The 25,061-nt window shown below is 40.5% G+C and overlaps 1 protein-coding gene across 2 annotated transcripts in view; it reads right to left on the bottom strand.

The window, feature by feature from the left end:
- LOC121388579 (1-phosphatidylinositol 4,5-bisphosphate phosphodiesterase gamma-1-like) overlaps positions 1 to 24,254 on the bottom strand; it is a 125,517-nt gene extending 101,263 nt beyond the window's left edge. For both annotated transcript variants that reach the window (XM_041519970.1, XM_041519971.1), the window contains exons 1-3: positions 24,062 to 24,254; positions 8,746 to 8,895; positions 656 to 749 (exon numbers count right to left, since the gene is read on the bottom strand). In XM_041519970.1, coding sequence (XP_041375904.1) covers positions 656 to 749; positions 8,746 to 8,895; positions 24,062 to 24,254 — 437 coding nt within the window. The remainder of the gene's footprint in view (positions 1 to 655; positions 750 to 8,745; positions 8,896 to 24,061) is intronic.
- Positions 24,255 to 25,061: the final 807 nt, after the last annotated feature.

Below are 25,061 nucleotides of genomic sequence, written 5' to 3'. Positions count from 1 at the left end.
GAGCGATGACGAGAGGAGGGGGGAAACCACTAGCCCACAGGGGCTAGTGGTTTTGCGTTTTTCACTAGCCCGAACTTAAAAACCACTAGCCACGGGCGTTGGGCTAGTGGATTTGTTGAACTCTGATAAAGAGTATTATTTGTGTATGTAATTTTCATATTTTTCATGATTGCAATTTAACGGAGAAAATTATAATGTGTGTATTTAATTATTAGCTTTATTACTTAAAGTATACAAGTTCTAAACAAGAATGAATAATAAAAGTTGATTTTTTTTTCTAAATCTAGGCTCATCCTGATCATTGCGAAATCATTCAATTGGTAATTTCTATACAGAGTGCAGGCCCGTAGCCAATGGGGGGTCGGGGGTGGGGGGTTGGGGGGAGTGTCGGTCGATCCCCTCTATCGGTGGCTTTTTTTTTTCAATATGCTCCCGGATCCCCCTAAGCAACTCGGGTGCTCCATGCCCTTGTGTGAGGCGAAGTGCCTCACCATAAGCTTAAACGATCCCCCCCCACCCCCCTCAAAATCCTGGTTAAAGACCTGAGTGGCTACAACATTTAACATAAATCTAGCAAATAAAAATTAAAAATAGTCCTTAAATTAACCACATTTTAATAATGTTCAAGAAAATACTCTACATATCTGACGGTCACCTTTCTAGCTGCAGCTGATAGGAAGCATCTTTTGTATCCTGAACCAGGTACTCCAGCCCCTTCATCCAGATGTTGTACTCATCCACACTGTTCGCTGTCCACAGAAAAATGTAACGAGTCAAGGTAAAGGAAACCATTAATGGTTAAGTTAATAATAAATATTAAAAGCAATGGTTACACTCTGTTCGCTGTTCACAAAGAAAAACATAGAATCGTGAAATGGAAACCATTAAAGGTTAAGTTTATAATAAAGATTAATATTAATATTTAAAATACATACTGTTCGCTGTTCACAAAGAAAAACATAGAATCGTGAAATGGAAACCATTAAAGGTTAAGTTTATAATAAAGATTAATATTAATATTTAAAATACATACTGTTCGCTGTTCACAAAGAAAAACATAGCATCGTGAAATGGAAACCATTAAAGGTTAAGTTTATAATAAAGATTAATATTAATATTTAAAATACATACTGTTCGCTGTTCACAAAGAAAAACATAGAATCGTGAAATGGAAACCATTAAAGGTTAAGTTTATAATAAAGATTAATATTAATATTTAAAATACATACTGTTCGCTGTTCACAAAGAAAAACATAGCATCGTGAAATGGAAACCATTAAAGGTTAAGTTTATAATAAAGATTAATATTAATATTTAAAATACATACTGTTCGCTGTTCACAAAGAAAAACATAGCATCGTGAAATGGAAACCATTAAAGGTTAAGTTTATAATAAAGATTAATATTAATATTTAAAATACATACTGTTCGCTGTTCACAAAGAAAAACATAGAATCGTGAAATGGAAACCATTAAAGGTTAAGTTTATAATAAAGATTAATATTAATATTTAAAATACATACTGTTCGCTGTTCACAAAGAAAAACATAGAATCGTGAAATGGAAACCATTAAAGGTTAAGTTTATAATAAAGATTAATATTAATATTTAAAATACATACTGTTCGCTGTTCACAAAGAAAAACATAGAATCGTGAAATGGAAACCATTAAAGGTTAAGTTTATAATAAAGATTAATATTAATATTTAAAATACATACTGTTCGCTGTTCACAAATAAAAACATAGAATCGTGAAATGGAAACCATTAAAGGTTAAGTTTATAATAAAGATTAATATTAATATTTAAAATACATACTGTTCGTTGTTCACAAAGAAAAACATAGAATCGTGAAATGGAAACCATTAAAGGTTAAGTTTATAATAAAGATTAATATTAATATTTAAAATACATACTGTTCGTTGTTCACAAAGAAAAACATAGAATCGTGAAATGGAAACCATTAAAGGTTAAGTTTATAATAAAGATTAATATTAATATTTAAAATACATACTGTTCGTTGTTCACAAAGAAAAACATAGAATCGTGAAATGGAAACCATTAAAGGTTAAGTTTATAATAAAGATTAATATTAATATTTAAAATACATACTGTTCGCTGTTCACAAAGAAAAACATAGAATCGTGAAATGGAAACCATTAAAGGTTAAGTTTATAATAAATATTAATATTAATATTTATAATACATACTGTTCGTTGTTCACAAAGAAAAACATAGAATCGTGAAATGGAAACCATTAAAGGTTAAGTTTATAATAAAGATTAATATTAATATTTAAAATACATACTGTTCGTTGTTCACAAAGAAAAACATAGAATCGTGAAATGGAAACCATTAAAGGTTAAGTTTATAATAAATATTAATATTAATATTTAAAAGCAATGGTTACAAACTGTTTACTGTTCACAGAAAAAAACAAAGTGTCAAGGAAAACAAAACCATTAATGGTTAAGTTAATAAGTAATATTAATATTAAACATATATACAGATTAAACATATATACTTGATAGTGGCTGTAGTTTAAAAACAATGGTTACACACTGCTGCTCACAGAGAAAAACATAACATTAAAAAAGGAGCCATTATTCTGTCATTTGGGACAGGTAGTCCAAATAGCTAAAATGTTTGTCCAGTACACTTGTGCTTGAACCTTACGGAGTACAATATTTCACGAGAACAGTTGTTCTGTTCATGTGTTGGTTACGTTCCTTTAAATTCGCATGAACCAAATAATCAGTTACAGTTGAATTAGTATTACATTTAAAAATTAAACGTATATATGTTACAGTCAATGTGTAAAACCAGGCAATCTGTAGAATGCCTGAAATTTTCAGGCAATCTGTAGAATGCCTGAAATTTTCAGGCAATCTGTAAAGTAACTGATTCACTCAGGCAATCTGTATATTGCCTAAATATTTCAGGCAATATACACATTGCCTGACTTTTCAAGGTAATTTCTAGACACATTGCCTGAAATGAAAGATCCACCATTCACTGACAGCAATTGTTGTAAAGGTAAATAAAAATCTCCACAAACACATTCTTTTTCGTCTGACTCTCGAACGATGCGGTTGTATTCCGAGAACGTGGTGATTTCTATCCCCCCAACCCTAGGGGCTGTGTTGCGTACGCTTGGGCCTTTGTCCAAGTATAGCATAGAACACGACGGCGACTCAGCGACTGTCACGCTAATCTACGGCGTGGACAAGAAGCGACGCTCACCTAGCAGAAGACGGAGGAGGCGACCTAAGACTACCCAGGGGGACCTAACTTGGCGGCTCAACTGCCAGGGGCGGCCCCTCCTTTTCCGAAACGGAGGACGAGACCGACAGGGGCGGTGCAGGGTGATCCAAACCCGGTGGCTAAACCACCTGGGGTGGTTCATTCTGCACTGTCACCCCCAGCTACTCGACCGAAGCACTCGCCAGGAGCGGCCTTGGGGGGGGGGGGGGGGGGGCAAAGCTGTCAGCTCCACTGACAGTCCCTCCTGTAGACGTACCAACGCAGATGGAGACGGGACTTGTGGTCACCACCCAGCCAGCTCATCAGCGCCTCCGGAAGTTGTTGCGGTTCCAGCGGCGGTCCAGCGGGAGTTCGAGAGGAGGAAGGTGTCTGCGGCCACCATACCAAAGACATCCGACCAACCCGATGACTCTCGTCTGCGACAAGCTGCCAGCTACCGAGGAGCAGTCTACAGCGACTTTACCGATAGCGCTCTAATCAAGGGCCCTTGGAGAGAAGATCATTGGCGCCAACTTCCAACTGGACAAGGGAAGTACCAGCTAAAAGGAGCCCTTCACTCGGACCAACTCTACGTGACGGCACAGTAGGACGGACTGTACAGGCAGGGACTCCTGATGCCATTGATGCCCAACACAACCATCCACCGCATCTTGAAGATGGTACTGCGGGACATCTATCCAGGAGCCATCAACAGAAACATCGCCATGTTGACTGAAGGACTCCCCAACTTCAGGCCTGAACAGTCCATCACTTCGCCACGAGTCCTCCTTTTTTGGGCTTAGTTGGACTTTAAACATTTTCGGCCGCGGCTCAAAATTCTTATGTTTATTTTTTTTTATAAATAGTCCAACGCACTTTACTTTGGTGCCCAATCAATTGCTCAAATCACCTTAAAACCTTTTAGGCCGAGCAGTCAAAAAATCTTTGGATTTAAATTCTTAGTCCAGACATGTGTAGAAGTGTAGAATGTCGTTAGGATTTTAGGACTTAGGTCTTTTGACCGACCGCTAAATTGTTTATTCCAAATTCTGCCCACCTTAAACTTAACCCTCAGACCCTCCTGGCCCGGACTTAGTCACTGGCGAAAGTCAGAGATTAAGCCCGTGACAGGCATGCGTGAAACCTTCGTGGTATATACGCACGTGTAAAATCTTTCACTCACTCACTCAAACACATTCTCCAAAAACAAAACACTGACGAAAAGCTTGACATCAAAGTAATTAAGATTCAAAATATTGCTTTTAATCTCACACTGTCTTAATCTGTTAATTCTATACTTTGAAAGAATAATCGTAACGGTTAATTACCTTAAAATATATTGTTTTTTCAATGGATTAGAAGCCCGTTGAACATGCATGGTGTCTGAAGAGGATCTCATTGCAGCATATGCTACAACAGACAGTTCATCAAACATGGATGCTGCAGAATCTGATGGATCTGATCAGGACACAGTCAGCGTTACCGTTACCAATGATGTTCCCGAATCCTTGTCAGGTATGTTCGTTCACACTGTTCGTCACTATATGGCACACTGTGTATGTTATCACCGTATAGTATTACTTTTAAATGAACCACTTTAAAATTAATTTTACTCTGTACTTTGTGCATATTATTACTTTTTCATACACAACAAAAATAGTTCACCACTATGCCACAATTAGTACTATTAATAATAATGTTAATATAACAGGGTTTTTGGTTAATGGATGACAAGATTTTTCTCTCGGTGGTTTTTCATGTAATAAAAAGTAGTAAACTGATATATGTAATATCAATACTTAAAAAAATATTTAACAACGTTTTATTTTACATATAGAACAACCAGCTCAACTCTCAGTGCAGCAAGAGAACATCTATATTCAACGTAAGCGAGCAGCTGATGGTCAGATGGCACAAGCAGAACGCATGGTCAAACGAAGTCGTCTGGAGCATGTTGATGGTAACCCAGGACACAACGTGACCATACCTATCCCTTTGGTAGACCGTGGTAAAGGGGATCCTCGTAACATCATGGGTGTGCGTGTTGATCGAGATGAAAATGACTTGTACTGCATTGCAGTTCACGCAGGACTACTTAAAGGACGATACAGCAGGAACCAGTTTGATTTATGTAACCAAACGTTATATACTTTAAGTGGCATGTGTACCGACATTGAGGTGGGACTTAATTAAATAATGAATTAAATAATACTGCATTTTATCACTAGTTGTTTTTACCTTTTTAACAATTGCTGTCAATGAATGATGGATCTTTCACTTCAGGTAATGTGTCTAGAAATTACCTTGAAAGGTCAGGCAATGTGTATTTCGCCTGAAATAGTTAGGCAATATACAGATTGCCCGAGTGAATCAGTTACCTTACAGATTGCCTGCAATTTTTCAGGCATTCTACAGATTGCCTGGTTTTACACATTAATGTGTTAATGTAATAAAGAACCGAAGCAACAGTGTGTTACGGTTAACTAACACAAAATTATTAAAACACTAATTACAGGTAACATATCTAAATTGTTTGATCCATTATCTTGCCATTGTCCAAGATTGGTCACCCTAATGTCCTGATGAATAGTATACAATGCCATTTGTGAACTGTCCAAGATTGGTCACCCTAATGTCCTGATGAATAGTATACAATGCCATTTGTGTACTGTCCAAGATTGGTCACCCTAATGTCCTGATGAATAGTATACAATGCCATTTGTGTACTGTCCAAGATTGGCCACCCTAATGTCCTGATGAATAGTATACAATGCCATATGTGTACTGTCCAAGATTGGTCACCCTAATGTCCTGATGAATAGTATACAATGCCATTTGTGTACTGTCCAAGATTGGTCACCCTAATGTCCTGATGAATAGTATACAATGCCATATGTGTACTGTCCAAGACTGGTCACCCTAATGTCCTGATGAATAGTATACAATGCCATTTGTGTACTGTCCAAGATTGGTCACCCTAATGTCCTGATGAATAGTATACAATGCCATATGTGTACTGTCCAAGATTGGTCACCCTAATGTCCTGATGAATAGTATACAATGCCATTTGTGTACTGTCCAAGATTGGTCACCCTAATGTCCTGATGAATAGTATACAATGCTATTTGTGTACTTGTAACAGTGAGTAAAATGTGTGAGGTCCATGTAAATATCATAACGTACACCTTTCACTAATGTTTTATTCTGTACATAATTGTTTATTTTACCTTTAATTAATGTTATATTCGTTTACTAGGTTTTCCCGTATAGAATATACTATACGGGCAATGCCCAAGTGATGTTTCCCGCCAACGATTGGGGCGAATTGTCCGTGCGGGTATTTAGACCAATCGCTATAGTTTATTGTGTAGTGGTCACTGTTTTATGATCACGTGACGAACACTACGGTAATTATTATTTGTTCAAGACGTTCTTTTGACTGCTCTGCTCTACGACTTCATTTCTTCTTCATATCCGGTATCATTTACACTGCACACACAAGGTATGACTAACAAGCATGTTTTAATGTTATTATAATATAAAATAGTATTTATAACTAGTACGTAATTTGATATATTAACGAGTTTTGATTAAAAGCTGGTAAACATATGTTATAATAAAATAAGGGTGAAGTTGTTTAATAGTAAGCCTAGTAATTAATATAAAACCAACTAAAGTTATATAATGTTTCTATATATAATGAAACTCATATTTTAAAGTAATATATATGAATAAGTTATTTTCCTAGTTAATTATGTATAAAAATGTATGGTTAACGTCTAAGGTTATCATGGCAGCCATATTGGAATAATTGTATTTACATGATAACTTATGTCATTTTATTTGTTTCTAGGCTGGAACCATATAACATCTAAGCGTTCCAGTCACTGACCATTTTGCCAATAACAAAGGTGTGTAGAATAATGTAATGTAATATATTTATTTGGATTGTGTGTGGTATTTGTCATATAACGCACGTGCTTTGTATGCCGCACGTACGTTTCATGAGCACCTGGCCAGTGCAATTGAATCATATGTGTGTCGTATAAAAGATTATTGTATTATTTGTAGTGTATTCCATCACTGGAGATTTATATATTGGATTATATTAATAAGTATTAATATACTGGTGTAGTAGATGCACATTTCCATATATGATAGATGGGTTAATTACTTAATATAAATATATAACAGATGCCCTTTCCAATTAAGCGTTACGCATTTTATTTACATTTATTCATTTAGTATTTTATTTTGGTAGCGAGTACATTAAGGGAAGTTAAGTTGGTATAATTACCCAGGTGTTGAATAAAGGCAGATCATGCTATATATGTTATTTATATGCCTTGATATAATTCAATCATCTTTGAATTATGAATTATGTATATGATTGAATGGTGATTGAGTTTTATGTGTGTATTTTAACTATTTAAGCCTGTGATATTTATTATTGTTTATTGTCTTTACAGGGTCGTTTTGTTTTGTTTCCCTTGTACAAAAAAACTGTGAACCCTTCCGGTAACTCGTGTTTGTCATCATTGAGCGTACCGTTATATACTCGCCCCTTTAGAACTTCCACAGTAATATACCTGTAGAGTGGGATTGGGTTTAGGGTAAGGAAACTGTTGTTACACAGAAAGCTGTACGTGCTGCAATGCTATCATACTTTTTCCATCTTTAGAATGTAAGCCTTGACAAAAATTCAAGCAAGACCATATAACTTGACAAGTTTACAATTAAAAACAACAATAATTAAGGAAAATGCAGTCTGTCTTAATTAGTGGAACAATCTGTGTTATGTAATTATATATATACAAGTAGTTTGAAACTGCATACTAAAGGTGTAACGATCTCGCGATATAGTATAGTATTGCATCACGATACTAAGTCCACAATAAAATACATCAATTTATTGCAGAGTCTGTTTGTATCACGAATATATAATTCTGCAGTTAAGTATTTTCTACTTTAAATAAAATGTATTTTGAACCACAGAAAGACAAAAATTGATCACTTAAGCTAGATGTAATTGAAGTGTTGTTTAATAGTAACAAAGCTGTAATTGAAGTGTTGTTTAATAGTAACAAAGCTGTAATTGGAGTGTTGTTTAATAGTAACAAAGCTGTAATTGAAGTGTTGTTTAATAGTAACAAAGCTGTAATTGGAGTGTTGTTTAATAGTAACAAAGCTGTAATTGGAGTGTTGTTTAATAGTAACAAAGCTGTAATTGGAGTGTTGTTTAATAGTAACAAAGCTGTAATTGGAGTGTTGTTTAATAGTAACAAAGCTGTAATTGAAGTGTTGTTTAATAGTAACAAAGGTAATTGCAAAAAAATCATTTATACTGCTTAAGAATTAGGGTCATTGACCATCAATGTTTTGAGGTATCACAATATATATTGTATCGTGACCCACATATCAAGATACGTATCCTATTGTGCCACACTCGTATCATTACACCTCTAGTGGTATACGCATTCTGCAACAACACTGTCCTACTTACCGACAACTGACAGAGTCTTTAGTTTGAAATCACTGCCGTAAAACACCGTGAAGCACAGTTTACTTTCCACCTTGCGAGATTCCTCAGGCCACTTTTCAAAGTCTCGTGAGTTTTTCCCTGAGCGAATTTCTTTCACCTCCCGCAGAGTTACTGAAAAACGAAGACATTAATTAACATTATCAGAATCACCAAATGGCAGGAATGTTTGTTTAATGACCATGGATTTAACAAGAGTTTTTCACCTACATGTGTATGTTCCATGGCTGGTGAAATAAAAAAAATTAGCGAGATTTCAGTCATAATTGAGATTTTATTTCTCAGACTTTTGAATGATGTTGCATCATTAAATATTTGCACCTGTAATACTGATATAATTAATGAAGAATTTGTAGGCAAGACATTGTTTTGGAAACAAGAATTTGTAAAAATATTGATCGAAGGACGTAAACTTGTCAAGAGTTTGAGATTCTATTTTCTTCATTAGTTTACCCTATTATGGCCTATATTTCATTCTTCTTCTTTTTTATGTCAAGCCAGACAGAAATTATCGATAAAAAGCACTTAAACTATTTGCTGGTATGCTGTACAGGTGTCAAACAGATGATAATTACACATTCATAACAAATCAGCTTATTGTTTCCAGAAACCTGCAGTCACCATAATGTTAAAGTTTGTTTTGTTTAACAACACCACTAGAGCACATCATTGGCTGTTGGATGTCAAACATTTGGTAATTTTGACATATAGTCCAAGAGAGGAAACCCACTACATTTTTCCATTAGTAGCACCATCCCACAGACAGGGTAGCACATATCACAGACTTTGATATTCCAGTTGTGGTGCACTGGCTGGAACAGGAAATAGCCCAGTAAGCCCATCGATCTTAAACAGACTGCACACCAACAGGGGTTGAAATTTAATTTTTTTACCACTATCCCAAAGGAATAGTGAATTTCAAAAAACACTATTCCATCTAAAAATGTACCATCCCTTCAATTATTAATGTACCACTAGTTTTCCTGACTGTGCTACGTCGTCCTGTACAACATTGCATAACGAACAATTGTTTATATACCAATCTATGCATTACTGCGTACTAGCTGGAAATACAAACAAACTCACTCCAAACATTAGTCTCATCAACAAGATGTTTATTTTGTACCAGTAAGTGCATGAGAAAGGTTTTAGTAGCGCGAGGATTTGTTCTGCAGAAAAATATAGCTGAAGAAAAAGTGTAAGCAGAATAGTCGCAGGTGATTTTCGGTATTCCGTGCTTTATTTTCACCTTCATGACGGAATATTGGAAGAATTGTTTTACTATTCTGCTTCGAAATTTACTATTTGCGGAATTGCGTAAAATTCGACTCCTGACCAAGCAAGTGCTTTACCACTGGGTTACACAGATCTCTCCCCTGACCAAGCAAGTGCTTTACCACTGGGTTACACAGATCTCGTCCCTGACCAAGCAAGTGCTTTACCACTGGGTTACACAGATCTCGCCCCTGACCAAGCAAGTGCTTTACCACTGGGTTACACAGATCTCGCCCCTGACCAAGCAAGTGCTTTACCACTGGGTTACACAGATCTCGCCCCTGACCAAGCAAGTGCTTTACCACTGGGTTACACAGATCTCGCCCCTGACCAAGCAAGTGCTTTACCACTGGGTTACACAGATCTCGCCCCTGACCAAGCAAGTGCTTTACCACTGGGTTACACAGATCTCGCCCCTGACCAAGCAAGTGCTTTACCACTGGGTTACACAGATCTCGTCCCTGACCAAGCAAGTGCTTTACCACTGGGTTACACAGATCCCGCCCCTGACCAAGCAAGTGCTTTACCACTGGGTTACACAGATCTCGTCCCTGACCAAGCAAGTGCTTTACCACTGGGTTACACAGATCTCGCCCCTGACCAAGCAAGTGCTTTACCACTGGGTTACACAGATCTCGTCCCTGACCAAGCAAGTGCTTTACCACTGGGTTACACAGACCTCGTCCCTGACCAAGCAAGTGCTTTACCACTGGGTTACACAGACCTCGCCCCTGACCAAGCAAGTGCTTTACCACTGGGTTACACAGATCTAGCCCCTGACCAAGCAAGTGCTTTACCACTGGGTTACACAGATCTCGCCCCTGACCAAGCAAGTGCTTTACCACTGGGTTACACAGATCTCGCCCCTGACCAAGCAAGTGCTTTACCACTGGGTTACACAGATCTCGCCCCTGACCAAGCAAGTGCTTTACCACTGGGTTACACAGATCTCGCCCCTGACCAAGCAAGTGCTTTACCACTGGGTTACACAGATCTCGCCCCTGACCAAGCAAGTGCTTTACCACTGGGTTACACAGATCTCGTCCCTGACCAAGCAAGTGCTTTACCACTGGGTTACACAGATCTCACCCCAGCAGTCACCATAAAGTCAGCTACTTCTGAATATCAGCCGGGGACCATATATGTGCATATTATACTATGGCCTTTACGGTAATAAACATGTCAGGACTTTAGATACAACTAATTCTGGATTAACAATACTGAATAGAGCTTTTTGTCCTAAAAAAAAAGCGAGGTCTTTTTAGTGCAGTAATGTTTTTCATCGTATTAATGGATTCTGAACAGTAGTGGATACTCAGAAATGCATTTCAAGTTATTTTTATCCATATAAAGCTTAAACTTTCAGTGGTTTTGTGGTGAAATGTTTGTAGGCCTACTTAATTTGAGTGTGATTATTTTGGACATACATGTATATATCCAGTATGTATTTCAGTGGTTTTGTGGTGAAATGTTTGTAGGCCTACTTAATTTGAGTGTGATTATTTTGGACATACATGTATATATCCAGTATGTATTTCAGTGGTTTTGTGGTGAAATGTTTGTAGGCCTACTTAATTTGAGTGTGATTATTTTGGACGTACATGTATATATCCAGTATGTATTTCAGTGGTTTTGTGGTGAAATGTTTGTAGGCCTACTTAATTTGAGTGTGATTATTTTGGACATACATGTATATATCCAGTATGTATTTCAGTGGTTTTGTGGTGAAATGTTTGTAGGCCTACTTAATTTGAGTGTGATTATTTTGGACGTACATGTATATATCCAGTATGTATTTTGGACACAATGTTTATCACCTTGACTTTGGTGCAATTCTAAAGCCATGCACAGACAAATATGAGAAATATAAACAAACAAGTCCATTAATGAGTAATTATCTTTGTACTGAAGCTTGAAACTAAACAGTAAAAAACAACAACAAAACATTTTGCCAAATTTGGAAATAAAGGTGACAAAATGAGATAAATAATTTGAAAATTCTGAAATAGAAATTCTTTCCCTTTCAAAAAACAAAAACAAACAAAAACAAAGAATAAAAATAAAGAATAAAAATAAATAATAAAAATAAATAATAAAAAATAAATAGAAATTACACAAATGTGATGTCCATTTAAAAAATAAAATCTAAAATGAACTTTTCAAAGCTAAAATGTCTACCAAATTCAAATAATGGTAAATTTTAAAACATTTTACATCAAATCCAATCTTTATAAACATTAATTTTTGAAGAAAAAAAAAAAGAGGGAACAAAAACAGAAAGAAAGAAAGAAAGAAAGAAAGAACAAGAGAAAGAAAGATGAGCTGAAATGAATTATCTACAAGTATAAAATTACACTCAGCAACGACTGATCTATTGGAACTGACATTATCCAGACATCGTCATGGACACAGAACAAAGACAAAGAAATAAATACTGTAACAAAGTGCAGAGCTCCAGTGTAATTAGTATTTGTAGGAAAACCATTCATTTATGGTTGGGAGGTAAATTACACTGTATGTTCCAGCAAATTATGTGATTAAATAAAACTAATATAGACTTAGACACACAAACATTAATTAGTTTTGTAAACCTTTGAACACATATTAATAAATGTAATGTTTATATGGGACCCATATCAATTTGTTTAGAACACAGTATTGACCACAGTAATGGGTATTTGCGAAGATCATGGAATAAATCCATTGTTCTGTGTGATAATGGAATTCAGCACATTGATAGTGGGATGACAGAACTAATGCAGTGTTCAACCAATCACACAATAGCTTTTTGTTACAGTAAATATGTACAAAGACGTTGAAGACATCACTGTGATTGTCACAGGCCTCGCGGTGGTGTCATGGTTAAACCGTCAGACATAAGGCTGGTAGGTACAGGGTTCACAGCCCGGTACCGGCCTCAGTGGTGTCGTAGTTAAACCATCAGGCATAAGGCTGGCAGGTACAGGGTTCACAGCCCGGTACCGGCCTCAGTGGTTAAACCATCAGACATAAGGCTGGTAGGTACAGGGTTCACAGCCCGGTACCGGCCTCAGTGGTGTCGTGGTTAAACCATCAGACATAAGGCTGGCAGGTACAGGGTTCACAGCCCGGTACCGGCCTCAGTGGTGTCGTAGTTAAACCATCAGGCATAAGGCTGGCAGGTACAGGGTTCACAGCCCGGTACCGGCCTCAGTGGTGTCGTGGTTAAACCATCAGACATAAGGCTGGTAGGTACAGGGTTCACAGCCCGGTACCGGCCTCAGTGGTGTCGTGGTTAAACCATCAGACATAAGGCTGGCAGGTACAGGGTTCACAGCCCGGTACCGGCCTCAGTGGTTAAACCATCAGACATAAGGCTGGTAGGTACAGGGTTCACAGCCCGGTACCGGCCTCAGTGGTGTCGTGGTTAAACCATCAGACATAAGGCTGGCAGGTACAGGGTTCACAGCCCGGTACCGGCCTCAGTGGTGTCGTAGTTAAACCATCAGGCATAAGGCTGGCAGGTACAGGGTTCACAGCCCGGTACCGGCCTCAGTGGTGTCGTGGTTAAACCATCAGACATAAGGCTGGTAGGTACAGGGTTCACAGCCCGGTACCGGCCTCAGTGGTGTCGTGGTTAAACCATCAGACATAAGGCTGGCAGGTACAGGGTTCACAGCCCGGTACCGGCCTCAGTGGTGTCGTGGTTAAGCCTAAGTGGTGTCGTGGTTAAACCATCAGACATAAGGCTGGTAGGTACTGGGTTCACAGCCCGGTACCGGCCTCGGTGGTGTCGTAGTTAAACCATCAGACATAAGGCTGGTAGGTACAGGGTTCACAGCCCGGTACCGGCCTCAGTGGTGTCGTGGTTAAACCATCAGACATAAGGCTGTTAGGTACAGGGTTCACAGCCCGGTACCGGCCTCAGTGGTGTCGTGGTTAAACCATCAGGCATAAGGCTGGCAGGTACAGGGTTCACAGCCCAGTACCGGCCTCAGTGGTGTCGTGGTTAAACCATCAGACATAAGGCTGGCAGGTACAGGGTTCACAGCCCGGTACCGGCCTCAGTGGTGTCGTGGTTAAGCCTCAGTGGTGTCGTGGTTAAACCATCAGACATAAGGCTGGTAGGTACTGGGTTCACAGCCCGGTACCGGCCTCGGTGGTGTCGTAGTTAAACCATCAGACATAAGGCTGGTAGGTACAGGGTTCACAGCCCGGTACCGGCCTCAGTGGTGTCGTGGTTAAACCATCAGACATAAGGCTGGCAGGTACAGGGTTCACAGCCCGGTACCGGCCTCAGTGGTGTCGTGGTTAAACCATCAGACATAAGGCTGGCAAGTACTGGGTTCACAGCCCGGTACCGGCCTCAGTGGTGTCGTGGTTAAACCATCAGACATAAGGCTGGCAGGTACAGGGTTCACAGCCCGGTACCGGCCTCAGTGGTGTCGTAGTTAAACCATCAGACATAAGGCTGGCAGGTACTGGGTTCGCAGCCCGGTACCGGCCTCGGTGGTGTTGTGGTTAAACCATCAGACATAAGGCTGGCAGGTACAGGGTTCGCAGCCCGGTACCGGCCTCGGTGGTGTCATAGTTAAACCATCAGACATAAGGTTGGCAGGTACAGGGTTCGCAGCCCGGTACCGGCCTCGGTGGTGTCGTAGTTAAACCATCAGACATAAGGCTGGTAGGTACAGGGTTCACAGCCCGGTACCGGCCTCAGCCTCAGTGGTGTCGTGGTTAAACCATCAGACATAAGGCTGGCAGGTACAGGGTTCACAGCCCGGTACCGGCCTCGGTGGTGTCGTGGTTAAACCATCAGACATAAGGCTGGCAGGTACAGGGTTCACAGCCCGGTACCGGCCTCAGTGGTGTCGTGGTTAAACCATCAGACATAAGGCTGGCAGGTACAGGGTTCACAGCCCGGTACCGGCCTCAGTGGTGTCGTGGTTAAACCATCAGACATAAGGCTGGCAGGTACAGGGTTCACAGCCCGGTACCGGCCTCAGTGGTGTCGTGGTTAAACCATCAGACATAAGGCTGGCAGGTACTGGGTTCACAGCCCGGTACCGGCCTCAGTGGTGTCGTGGTTAAACCATCAGACATAAGGCTGGCAGGTACAGGGTTCACAGCCCGGTACCGGCCTCAGTGGTGTCGTAGTTAAACCATCAGACATAAGGCTGGCAGGTACAGGGTTCACAGCCCGGTACCGGCCTCAGTGGTGTCGTGGTTAAACCATCAGACATAAGGCTGGCAGGTACAGGGTTCACAGCCCGGTACCGGCCTCAGTGGTGTCGTGGTTAAACCATCAGACATAAGGCTGGCAGGTACAGGGTTCACAGCCCGGTACCGGCCTCAGTGGTGTCGTGGTTAAACCATCAGACATAAGGCTGGCAGGTACTGGGTTCACAGCCCGGTACCGGCCTCAGTGGTGTCGTAGTTAAACCATCAGACATAGGGCTGGCAGGTACAGGGTTCACAGCCCGGTACCGGCCTCAGTGGTGTCGTAGTTAAACCATCAGACATAAGGCTGGCAGGTACAGGGTTCACAGCCCGGTACCGGCCTCAGTGGTGTCGTAGTTAAACCATCAGACATAAGGCTGGCAGGTACAGGGTTCACAGCCCGGTACCGGCCTCAGTGGTGTCGTGGTTAAACCATCAGACATAAGGCTGGTAGGTACTGGGTTCACAGCCCGGTACCGGCCTCAGTGGTGTCGTGGTTAAACCATCAGACATAAGGCTGGCAGGTACTAGGTTCACAGCCTAGCTTGTAATGGCTCCCACCCAGAGTGGATTTTAATGACTCAATGGGTAGGTGTAAGACCACTACACCCTCTTCTTTCTCACTAACCACAAACAACTAACAACTAACCCACTGTCCTGGACAGACAGCCCAGATAGCTGAGGTGTGTGCCCAGGACAGACTGCTTGAACCTTAATTGGATATAACCACGGAAATTGGTTGAAATGAAATGACTCAATGGGTAGATATGGGTAAGACCACTACACCATCTTCTCTTTCACTAACTAACAACTAACACACTGTCTTGGACAGACAGCCCAGATAGCCCATTTGTGTGCCTAGGACAGTGCACTTGAACCTTAATAGGATATGAGCACGAAAATAAGTACAAATGAATGAAATAAAACTGTCATTGTTCGAACATTCCTCCTCTGTATAGGAAGATCACCACAAATACGCAGTGTGAACATGCAAACTACATACATGTATACAAGTGAACTACAAAACGTTTAAGTTTGTTTTGTGTAACGACACCACTACTGATTTATTAACCATTGGCTATTGGATTTCAAACATTTGTGATACTTTTTACATATAGTCTGAGAGAGGAAACCCGCTACATTTTTCTATTAGTAACAAGACAACACATACCACAACCTTTGATATACCAGTCGTGGTGCACTGGCTGGAATGAGCACTAGCCCAGTGAGCCTACAGATGGGGATCAATCCCAGACCGACCGCACATCAAACACTTAGCCACTGAGCTAGGTCTAACCCCCAGTTAAACTACTGTATGTATAAATACTTGTGTATAACTAAACTGCATTTACATACATGTATAATAATAGGACTAGTTGAAACAAAACAAAACTTTTTGATCAATCATTATTCATTTTAAAATATCTAAAAATGTGTGGCAATATTTAATAAAGACGATTACTGGTGTCTACAAAAAATTAATTATAAACTCTGGTTTATTAATTTGGGGAGTGAAAAGGTGTCCTTTTTTCGAAGATTAGTAATTTTATTTATAAAATAAAAGTATCACACAACACAAATTGACATAGGTTGGTGGAGAACTTGTACATGTATGTCAGTCTGAAAAACTACATATTTAAATATGTTCAGTGTCGCTTTAAGAGAAAAAAACAAGTTAAATAAAAGTTTTAAATTTAACAAAATTTAATTTAATATTGTTGTTTTTGTTTATGATATAAACTGATATAAACATTCATAGATGCAACAAGTTTCATTCATCTGGAACTTAAGTTAAAGTGCAAGAAATGGATTTAAATTGAAACTTAACAGAATTTTTTAATATATTTTTTGAAACATGCTTTGAGATTCACATTAACAGATAGAGGATTCATCACAAATGATTTTTTAATATGGAAAATATCAACTGAAATTATGTTAATTGGTATTTGTCGAGGCTCTGCCGAGACAAATACCGATTAACTAGACAAGTTTGATATTTTACATATTAAAAAATATGAGTAGCACATTCTATTTATAGTACAGCTGATAATCTCTCATATCATAAGAATTGTGCAAATCATGACTAAAGCATGAAATTTCTACCAGTGTTAGTACATGCCATAAGCTTCATTTTCAGATCGGGAGGTAAGGCAGATTTGACCTCTTAGGACCGTGAGAGGTCAATGACCTCAAAGTATCAGAATATTGATGTTTGGCGTCATTGGTTAATGGTAAACATGTTTATGATGTACAAACCATGTATTTGTGTTACAATAAAAGTGTCTACATATTCCACAGAGCGTTGGTCATTATTTACAGGTGTCTAACTTTGACCTCTGAAGACAGTGAGAGGTCAATTACCTCAAAATATCAAATATTGATGCCAATGAATGCAAACTGTGGTGGCTGGTACTAACACAATTATTGTTCTTGTGTGTTGCAGGATCCCTGCCTGATGGTCGAAGTGAAGATACAAGCATCCCAGACCTGATCGTCACTATGGCAAAGCGTCATATCCTCATAGACCCAGCACAGCCCTCTGCGTCCAAGCAATCAAGACCACCCCCAAGAACTAACTGGGAGCTTTGTATTCTTTGCCAAGCAGAGACAGATGAACCTTTGCAGTGCCCACTAAGATCTACCATGAAACCAAGTGGTGTTGGCTATGCATCATTGACAGAAGACCTCGTCCAGTTCAAGGGACTTCGCCACATGCCAATGGAACTCAACGTGAACAGACTGGATGATGGCGATGGCGTAGAAGCTACCTTGAGGAGACACAGTGCTTAGTGGCACAAGAAATGTTCTTTAAACTTTAACAAAAAAATGTTTGCCCAGCAGAGCAGAGAAGAATCAGCTTCAGGACAACAATCTAGTACCGGTACTCCAACCCTGCGCACACGATCAGCAGCTGCCCAGAGGCTTCCACAGTCAACCGAGCCTATCTGTTTCTATCTGAGCCTATCAGATGTGCCACTGAATTGGGGGACACTGAACTGCTGGCCAAGCAGTCTGCAGGAGACATGGTTGCCATCGAGGCAAAATACCATCGCAACTGTCTCCGTGCATTATACAACAAAATCAGACCAGCCGCACTCAAGGACGAGGATGAGGATCGTCTGCATGGCATAGCCTTTGCTGAGCTGGTGGTATTCATTGAGGACATGCATGCAGATGAGGACAATGCCCTTGTATTTAAACTCTCAGACGTGGCTAACCTCTACAAGACGAGACTGGAGCAGCTGGGTGCCACGGTAACCAACAGAATACACACAACCAGACTTTTTTCTGTGCTTCCTGATCTGAGAGCCCATTCTCAGGGCCGAGACATACTTCTCTTGTTTGAGAAAGATATAGGTCCCGCCCTGATGAAGGCCTGTGATCATGACAGTGATGCCATGCACCTAGTAAGAGCAGCACAGGTAGTCCGTAGAGAAATGTTTGAGACCAGGTTTACCTTTGACGGTGCGTTCCAAGCTGATTCCCAGAAAGATTCTGTGACACCACCCCTCCTTGCTCTGGTGAACATGATCCTCGATGGGGCAAACATCAAGCACCAGACTCAGTTGGCCAACACAAGCACCACAACTGCTGCTCTTACACTATCGCAGCTACTGGTGTTCAACAGTGTTAAGCATGCACGCAGCGTGGAGTCAACCTCAGTGCGCCACAGCCGCGAGAGAGAAACCCCATTCCCACTCTACTTGACCCACAAGATTCACGCTGTGACCAGGAGCAGAGGTCTGATTGACACACTGTTCAGCCTAGGGATGTGTGTGTCATATGATAGATTATTACAGCTCACAGCAGACATTGCCAATGATGTCTGCCAGCGCTTCAACATGGAAGCAGTTGTTTGCCCACCCAAGCTGCGCCAGGCACTGTTCACTACTGGGGCTGTCGATAATATTGACCATAACCCTAGCTCTGCGACGGCCAAGGATTCTTTTCATGGCACTGGTATCTCCCTAATCCCTGACACAGATCATGCCCTGGATGTTCGCCTTAGATCACACTCACTATTCCAGGTGGCTTTCTGTACACATCCGTGATATGATGAACCTCAATGACAAACACCCAGATGTCCTGGCAGAATTCAAGTCTGGGATGTTTGTGGTACACAAGACCAGCAACAAGTTCTCTGCCATGTCAATTGACCAATGTCATGAACAGAACAACGCTGTGGTCAAAGGGTCTGGTGGAGCTATTGGACTGACAGGAAACCCTGGGGCACTCAGACGCTGGATGGTGGCAGGGCCAGAAATAGCCAGGATCACTACAGAGTTTGAAGAGCAGGCAATAAGAGGACATGGCGGTGCTCACGACATTGGGCATCTTCACCATGACCAGAAACCTGGAGTACAAGCAGCCTTTATGAAGGATGTCAGAGCACTTATAGCAGTGTTTCAAGAGATGGGGAATCCCTTCCTAGAGAACACTCAAGATCTACTGGTCCTTGACATGACAGACATCATGGAAACCCCAGTGGCAGAAACTGTGAGGAAGATTGAGTCCCTTGGTGAGGAGCAATACACAAAGTTTGTTGAAGAAAGACTGGAACTATGCACGAAGCCAGTTACAGACACACTGCCTAAGAACAAGTTGCCACTCTTCAGTCGGTCATAGACCAAGACGCAGTCAAAGCAGCAGATGCAACTCGCCGCAGTGAAGAGTGACTGTAGTCTCTTCTCGAGGCTGTATATTGCATGTCAATCACGTGATGGGGATCTTGACCAGTTCTTCTCCCACAAGAACCAGGCAGCCCCACCTGCATTATCAACAGGAGGAAAACTGCGCCTTGCAGTCAAAGCAGATCTACTATACTGCCTGAAATCAGACCAAACCGAAACCACAAGCGCACCTGTGGTTGATGCCACAATCCTTGACGGAGCAGCTATTATTGAAATGCTCAATCCTGTAGCGGCAAAGACCTTTCAAGAGTATGTGAACATAGTTTTTGCACCTTACATCTCCCCTCAACTGGAAAAGGTCCACAGACTGGACTCGTCTGGGATGTATATCTACCTGACAGCCTGAAAGGCACGACCAGACAGAAGAGGGGCAATGGCATCAGGAAAAGAGTGGCTCCCTCTACCGTCATGCCTAAGAACTGGAAGGACTTCCTTCATGTTGATCAAAACAAGACTGAGCTCTTTGGTTTCCTGTCACGAGAGGCCATTCGTCTTCCAATAGCTGATGGCAAGGAAATGTATGCAACATGTGGAACTGAGGTCCTGTGCTCTCCTGCCGAGTCCGACTTGACCAGCCTCGCCCCATGTTCACACGAGGAGGCGGACACTCGCATGCTTCTACATGTGGCAGATGCTGTGCAGAAGGGGATGAGGAAGGTGGCCATACGCACTGTGGATACTGATGTTGTGGTGCTGGCTGTGGCTTCTTTCAACAACATCAATCCTGACGAGCTGTGGATAGCTCTTGGTACTGGATCCAGCTTCCGGTAATTAGCTGTTCACCAACTGGCTGCCGCCATGAACCCAAGACAATGTGCTACTCTCCCCATCTTCCATGTCCTCACAGGGTGCGACACTGTGTCTTCATTCGCTGGCAGAGGGAAGAAGACTGCCTGAGAGATTTGGAAAGTGTTCCCAGAGGTGACTGATGCCGTTGAAGAACTCTTATGCATGCCAAGTAATGTCAGTGAGGAGTTAATGTCACTGCTGGAGTACTTTGTTGTGCTGATGTATGACCGCACCAGTGACATCATGGAAGTGAATGATGCTAGGAAACAGCTCATCGCACACAAGTCTAGGGCTCTAGATAACATTCCCCCAACGCAGGCAGCACTCCAGCAGCACATCAAGCGTGCATCTCTCCAGGCCAACTGCTGGAACCAAACTCTGGTCCTGAATCCTGAGTTACCAAGCCCATCTGACTGGGGCTGGACAAAGGAGGCCACGAATCTTGCCACGAACTGATCCACTGCAACTGCAAGAAGGGATGTACCGGCCGCTGCAAGTGCACCAAGGCTGCACTCAAGTGCACTGCATTATGTGCATGTTCGGGAGACTGTTAGGTGCAATCAGACACCTGGACATTTATGCGTCTATATGGATAATGCGTCTGTATTACATGTACCGGTATGTACTATACATGTGTCTGAGGTCACTGACCTCACTGTACTTTAAGCTTATAGCCTTTGTTCAGTGCACATTAAAAATTAAAGTGCAGCAGATAATCATAACATACCTTTCTAATGATTCCCAAGACAGACAAACTGCACCAGAATCGTGAACATTTTTCAATTTCAATGTAATTGAGGTCATTGACCTCTCACGGTCCTCAGAGGTCAAATCTGACTTACCTCCCGATCTTAAAATGAACCTTATGGTATGTACTAACACTGGTAAAAGTTTCATGCTTTAGTCATAATTTGCACAATTGTTATGATTATCCGCTGCACTATTATGCTATAAGATTTCAAAAATAACATTTTAATTTGAGATTTAGTAAATCACAGTTTTAAAGTTGCCTCCAATGGTAATATGATGTCATTGCGATTAGTACAAATTTATGTAGTTTGATGACACGCACTTTAACTTTAATTTAGGGCAAGATTAAGCAAAATGCCTCATTTGAAAAAATTTATTATTTGTGAATTCAGTAACTTGAGTGGTATGATCAGAAAGCCACTTATATATCTATTCATACAGAATATTATTATGTATTATGGAGAAGGCCTAGTAAGTGTATAACTTGTGTCTAATCCATTTGTTAAATTTGCTTCAATCAATGGTCATGGATGGTCATAGGGTTTTACGTGCACATTCAGAACAAGTCATTGTAGCGCACGCCTGTCATGGGCACAGGTGCCAGCCTCGGCCAGCTCCTCCATCCAGAACAGGATTCAATCAATGTAGCATTTGAAGAATATTTTATATGCACCATCCCACAGACAGTACAGCACATCCCACAGCCTTTGATATACCAGTTGTGGTGCACTGGCTGGAACGAGAAATAGCCTAATGGGCCCACCGACAGGGATTGATCCTACCGTGGATCAGACAAATGCTCAACAGTCAATCACTGTACTGTTTTCAGTTGTAATTGATCATCAAACTTTTACTTGATTAATCAGTCAAATTGTTTACGTTCTGGAGCAATGTTTGATAATTAAAAGTTGATTAACTGGACACACCACTTCATGCACAGGAAGCCCCTAACTACCTTGGGAGCAGGTTAACTTGCCCCAAAACTAACTCGCCCCCAGCACGGTTGGTCAACTCACCCCAAAACCAACTCGCCCCCAACACGGTTGGTCAACTTGCTCCAAAACTAACTCGCCCCCAACGCGGTTGGTCAACTCGCTCCAAAACTAACTCACCCCACACTGTTTAGTCAAATCGCCCAACACTGTTTAGTTAACTCATATCATTACCATTTTCTGAATTAATATACCAATATTTTAAGCAATAATGTGCATTAATTATTGTTGAATATGCACACCAGTAGGAGTCTAAAAGCCTTGCCTGATCATTCCTTTAAGGAAATAAGGGACAAAAACTCACAAATGTCATTAAAATAGGCTCGACAGTTCATTGTAATATCCGATATTAAGATCTCCCCAATATAAAACCTTTTAATAAGTGGTCATGATAACGGAATTTCACTGTAATATTAATAAATAAAATGACACCAAAGTTGTAGACGTCCATTTTTAATTTTGTCACAATTATTTACGGACAGTGAAGTTTGGGGTGAGTTGTCAAAACACTGGGGCAAGTTGGTGGGGACGAGTTGGTGTTGGAGCGAGTTGACCAGCTAGCAATCATTACCATAAGCTACCCCTCCTTCAAACATCCGTCTTACAGGTCTGACAGAAGGAATGTGACATAAGGCTAAGCTGGCAAGCTACAACTTGTACAGGTAACTTAAAGGTACAGAACCCTAGTTTCAGCCCGTGAAAATGGACACTAAGATTAGTTAATCTACAAACCTGTAACACACATATGGATAAGGTTATAAAAGAGAGAACCTAAAGTCTGTGATGTTTAAACAGAAATACTGTCGAAAAATAACTAGAGCTTGTCTCAATAAAATAACTTTTCAGACAAATGTTCGTAACTTTAGAATTATAAAAAAATATATTTTGGGGTATTGCAAAAACCTAGATGACCAGAACCAGGTGTCAGGTGTACGAAAATTTATATTCTAAATAATAAAATGTAAATTATACTTCTGTATTTAAATTTACAAAAACGGCTTTAATAGTGAAAAATTGTCTTAGTGTTTAAAAACTAGGGTCTTTCACTTAAACCCAAGTGTTGGAATATGACAACAACCGGAGAAGGGACAACTATATATTAATTTGATTTTTAACTAGGGGCCAATGCATTATCTTCAGAGTTGAGGAAAAGTAGTATCTCTCCCCCCCCCCCCCCCCCCCCCCACACACACACAATTCTTCTGATGTCTTGGATTAACTCTAGGTTTAAACAGGAAATAAAAATGCCATTTAAATGGTGTGCATTTATCATGTCAACATAAAGACAGACTGCTAAATAAAACTAGTTTCTTCCATCAAAAAGAAACAACAAGACCTAGTCACACTGACCTGCACATAAAAAAAGAAATACAAAAGCTAAAACTTAGTAAAAGGAAGAATCCCCCCCCCCCTTCACTCTGTATTAACCCATTTATATTTATATGTAAAAAAAAAAATAGAAATAAAAGAGCTGATTTTCCACCAAAAAAATTTACAAATCATACTGTTGTACAAGTGATTGACTTTTTTAAATTTAAAACTAAATGTAAAAACTAGATGAAAGTCTAGCACGATTTAATTTACCTGCGCCTTCTGGTCGACTACCCTGACTTTTGATCCACATCAGCTGTCTCGTCTCTAGTTTTACCCTAACTGTCCTTCTCTCGGGTTTCCTTCTGCAGAAAAACACCGTGGCCACCAGACCCATTTCCAGCGGTCGCAACACTTCCACGACATCGGGACTAGGAAGCCCTCCGTTTGTGATGGGGGCCGCCATCTTTGATTTTGACAAACTATGTAAAACGGTGTACTACTTTCTGTTCCACTTTTTTTTATACCCAGCAAGTAATAGACGTCATGCCGAGAGGATGTGACACATACCATTTAGTGGTAACGGTAAACCGGATAGAAATCAATAAACTATACAAATAAAATCTGCATTAAATTCGACGCCTTTCACATTATTTTATCTGCTAAAGTGTCAGAAATATCCGATACTTGAACCGTTTTGAGCGGACATCGCCATGATTTACCAGGCGCGGAGTTAACATTAATTCCAGGCCCGTATGCAGGATTAACAGTGGGGGGGGGGGGGGGGGGGGGGGGGGGGGGGGGGGGGGGGGGGTCGCCATTGTTGGTCCCATTACGAGGAATTCGCACCCCCCCCAAAAAAAAAAACCCCACGTTTACGTAACGTTATCTATATATATATATATATATATATATATATATATATATATATATATATATATATATATATATATATATATATATATATATATATATATATATATATATATATATATATATATAGAAATAAAGGATCGCACAGATAGCAACAAGAAATAATGACTGCATCAAAAATCAATTCATAATGTCAGAAGTTGACTGCGAACATATAGGCAGCACTACAGACATACACTACAGACATACAAGCTCATATTACAACTTGGTATGAAATACAGACATTACTACGTTAGTTGTGAATTACATTTGGTCTACAATTTGATGTGTTCCCTTATTTCTTTCCATCAGTATATATATATGGGTTTTTAAAACTGTCTTAGTGAAAAAAGCCGAGTAT

This window comes from Gigantopelta aegis, chromosome 14 (assembly GCF_016097555.1).
Source record: "Gigantopelta aegis isolate Gae_Host chromosome 14, Gae_host_genome, whole genome shotgun sequence".
NCBI classification, from domain to species: Eukaryota; Metazoa; Mollusca; class Gastropoda; order Neomphalida; family Peltospiridae; genus Gigantopelta; species Gigantopelta aegis.
This window is presented reverse-complemented; position numbering and strand designations above follow the sequence as displayed.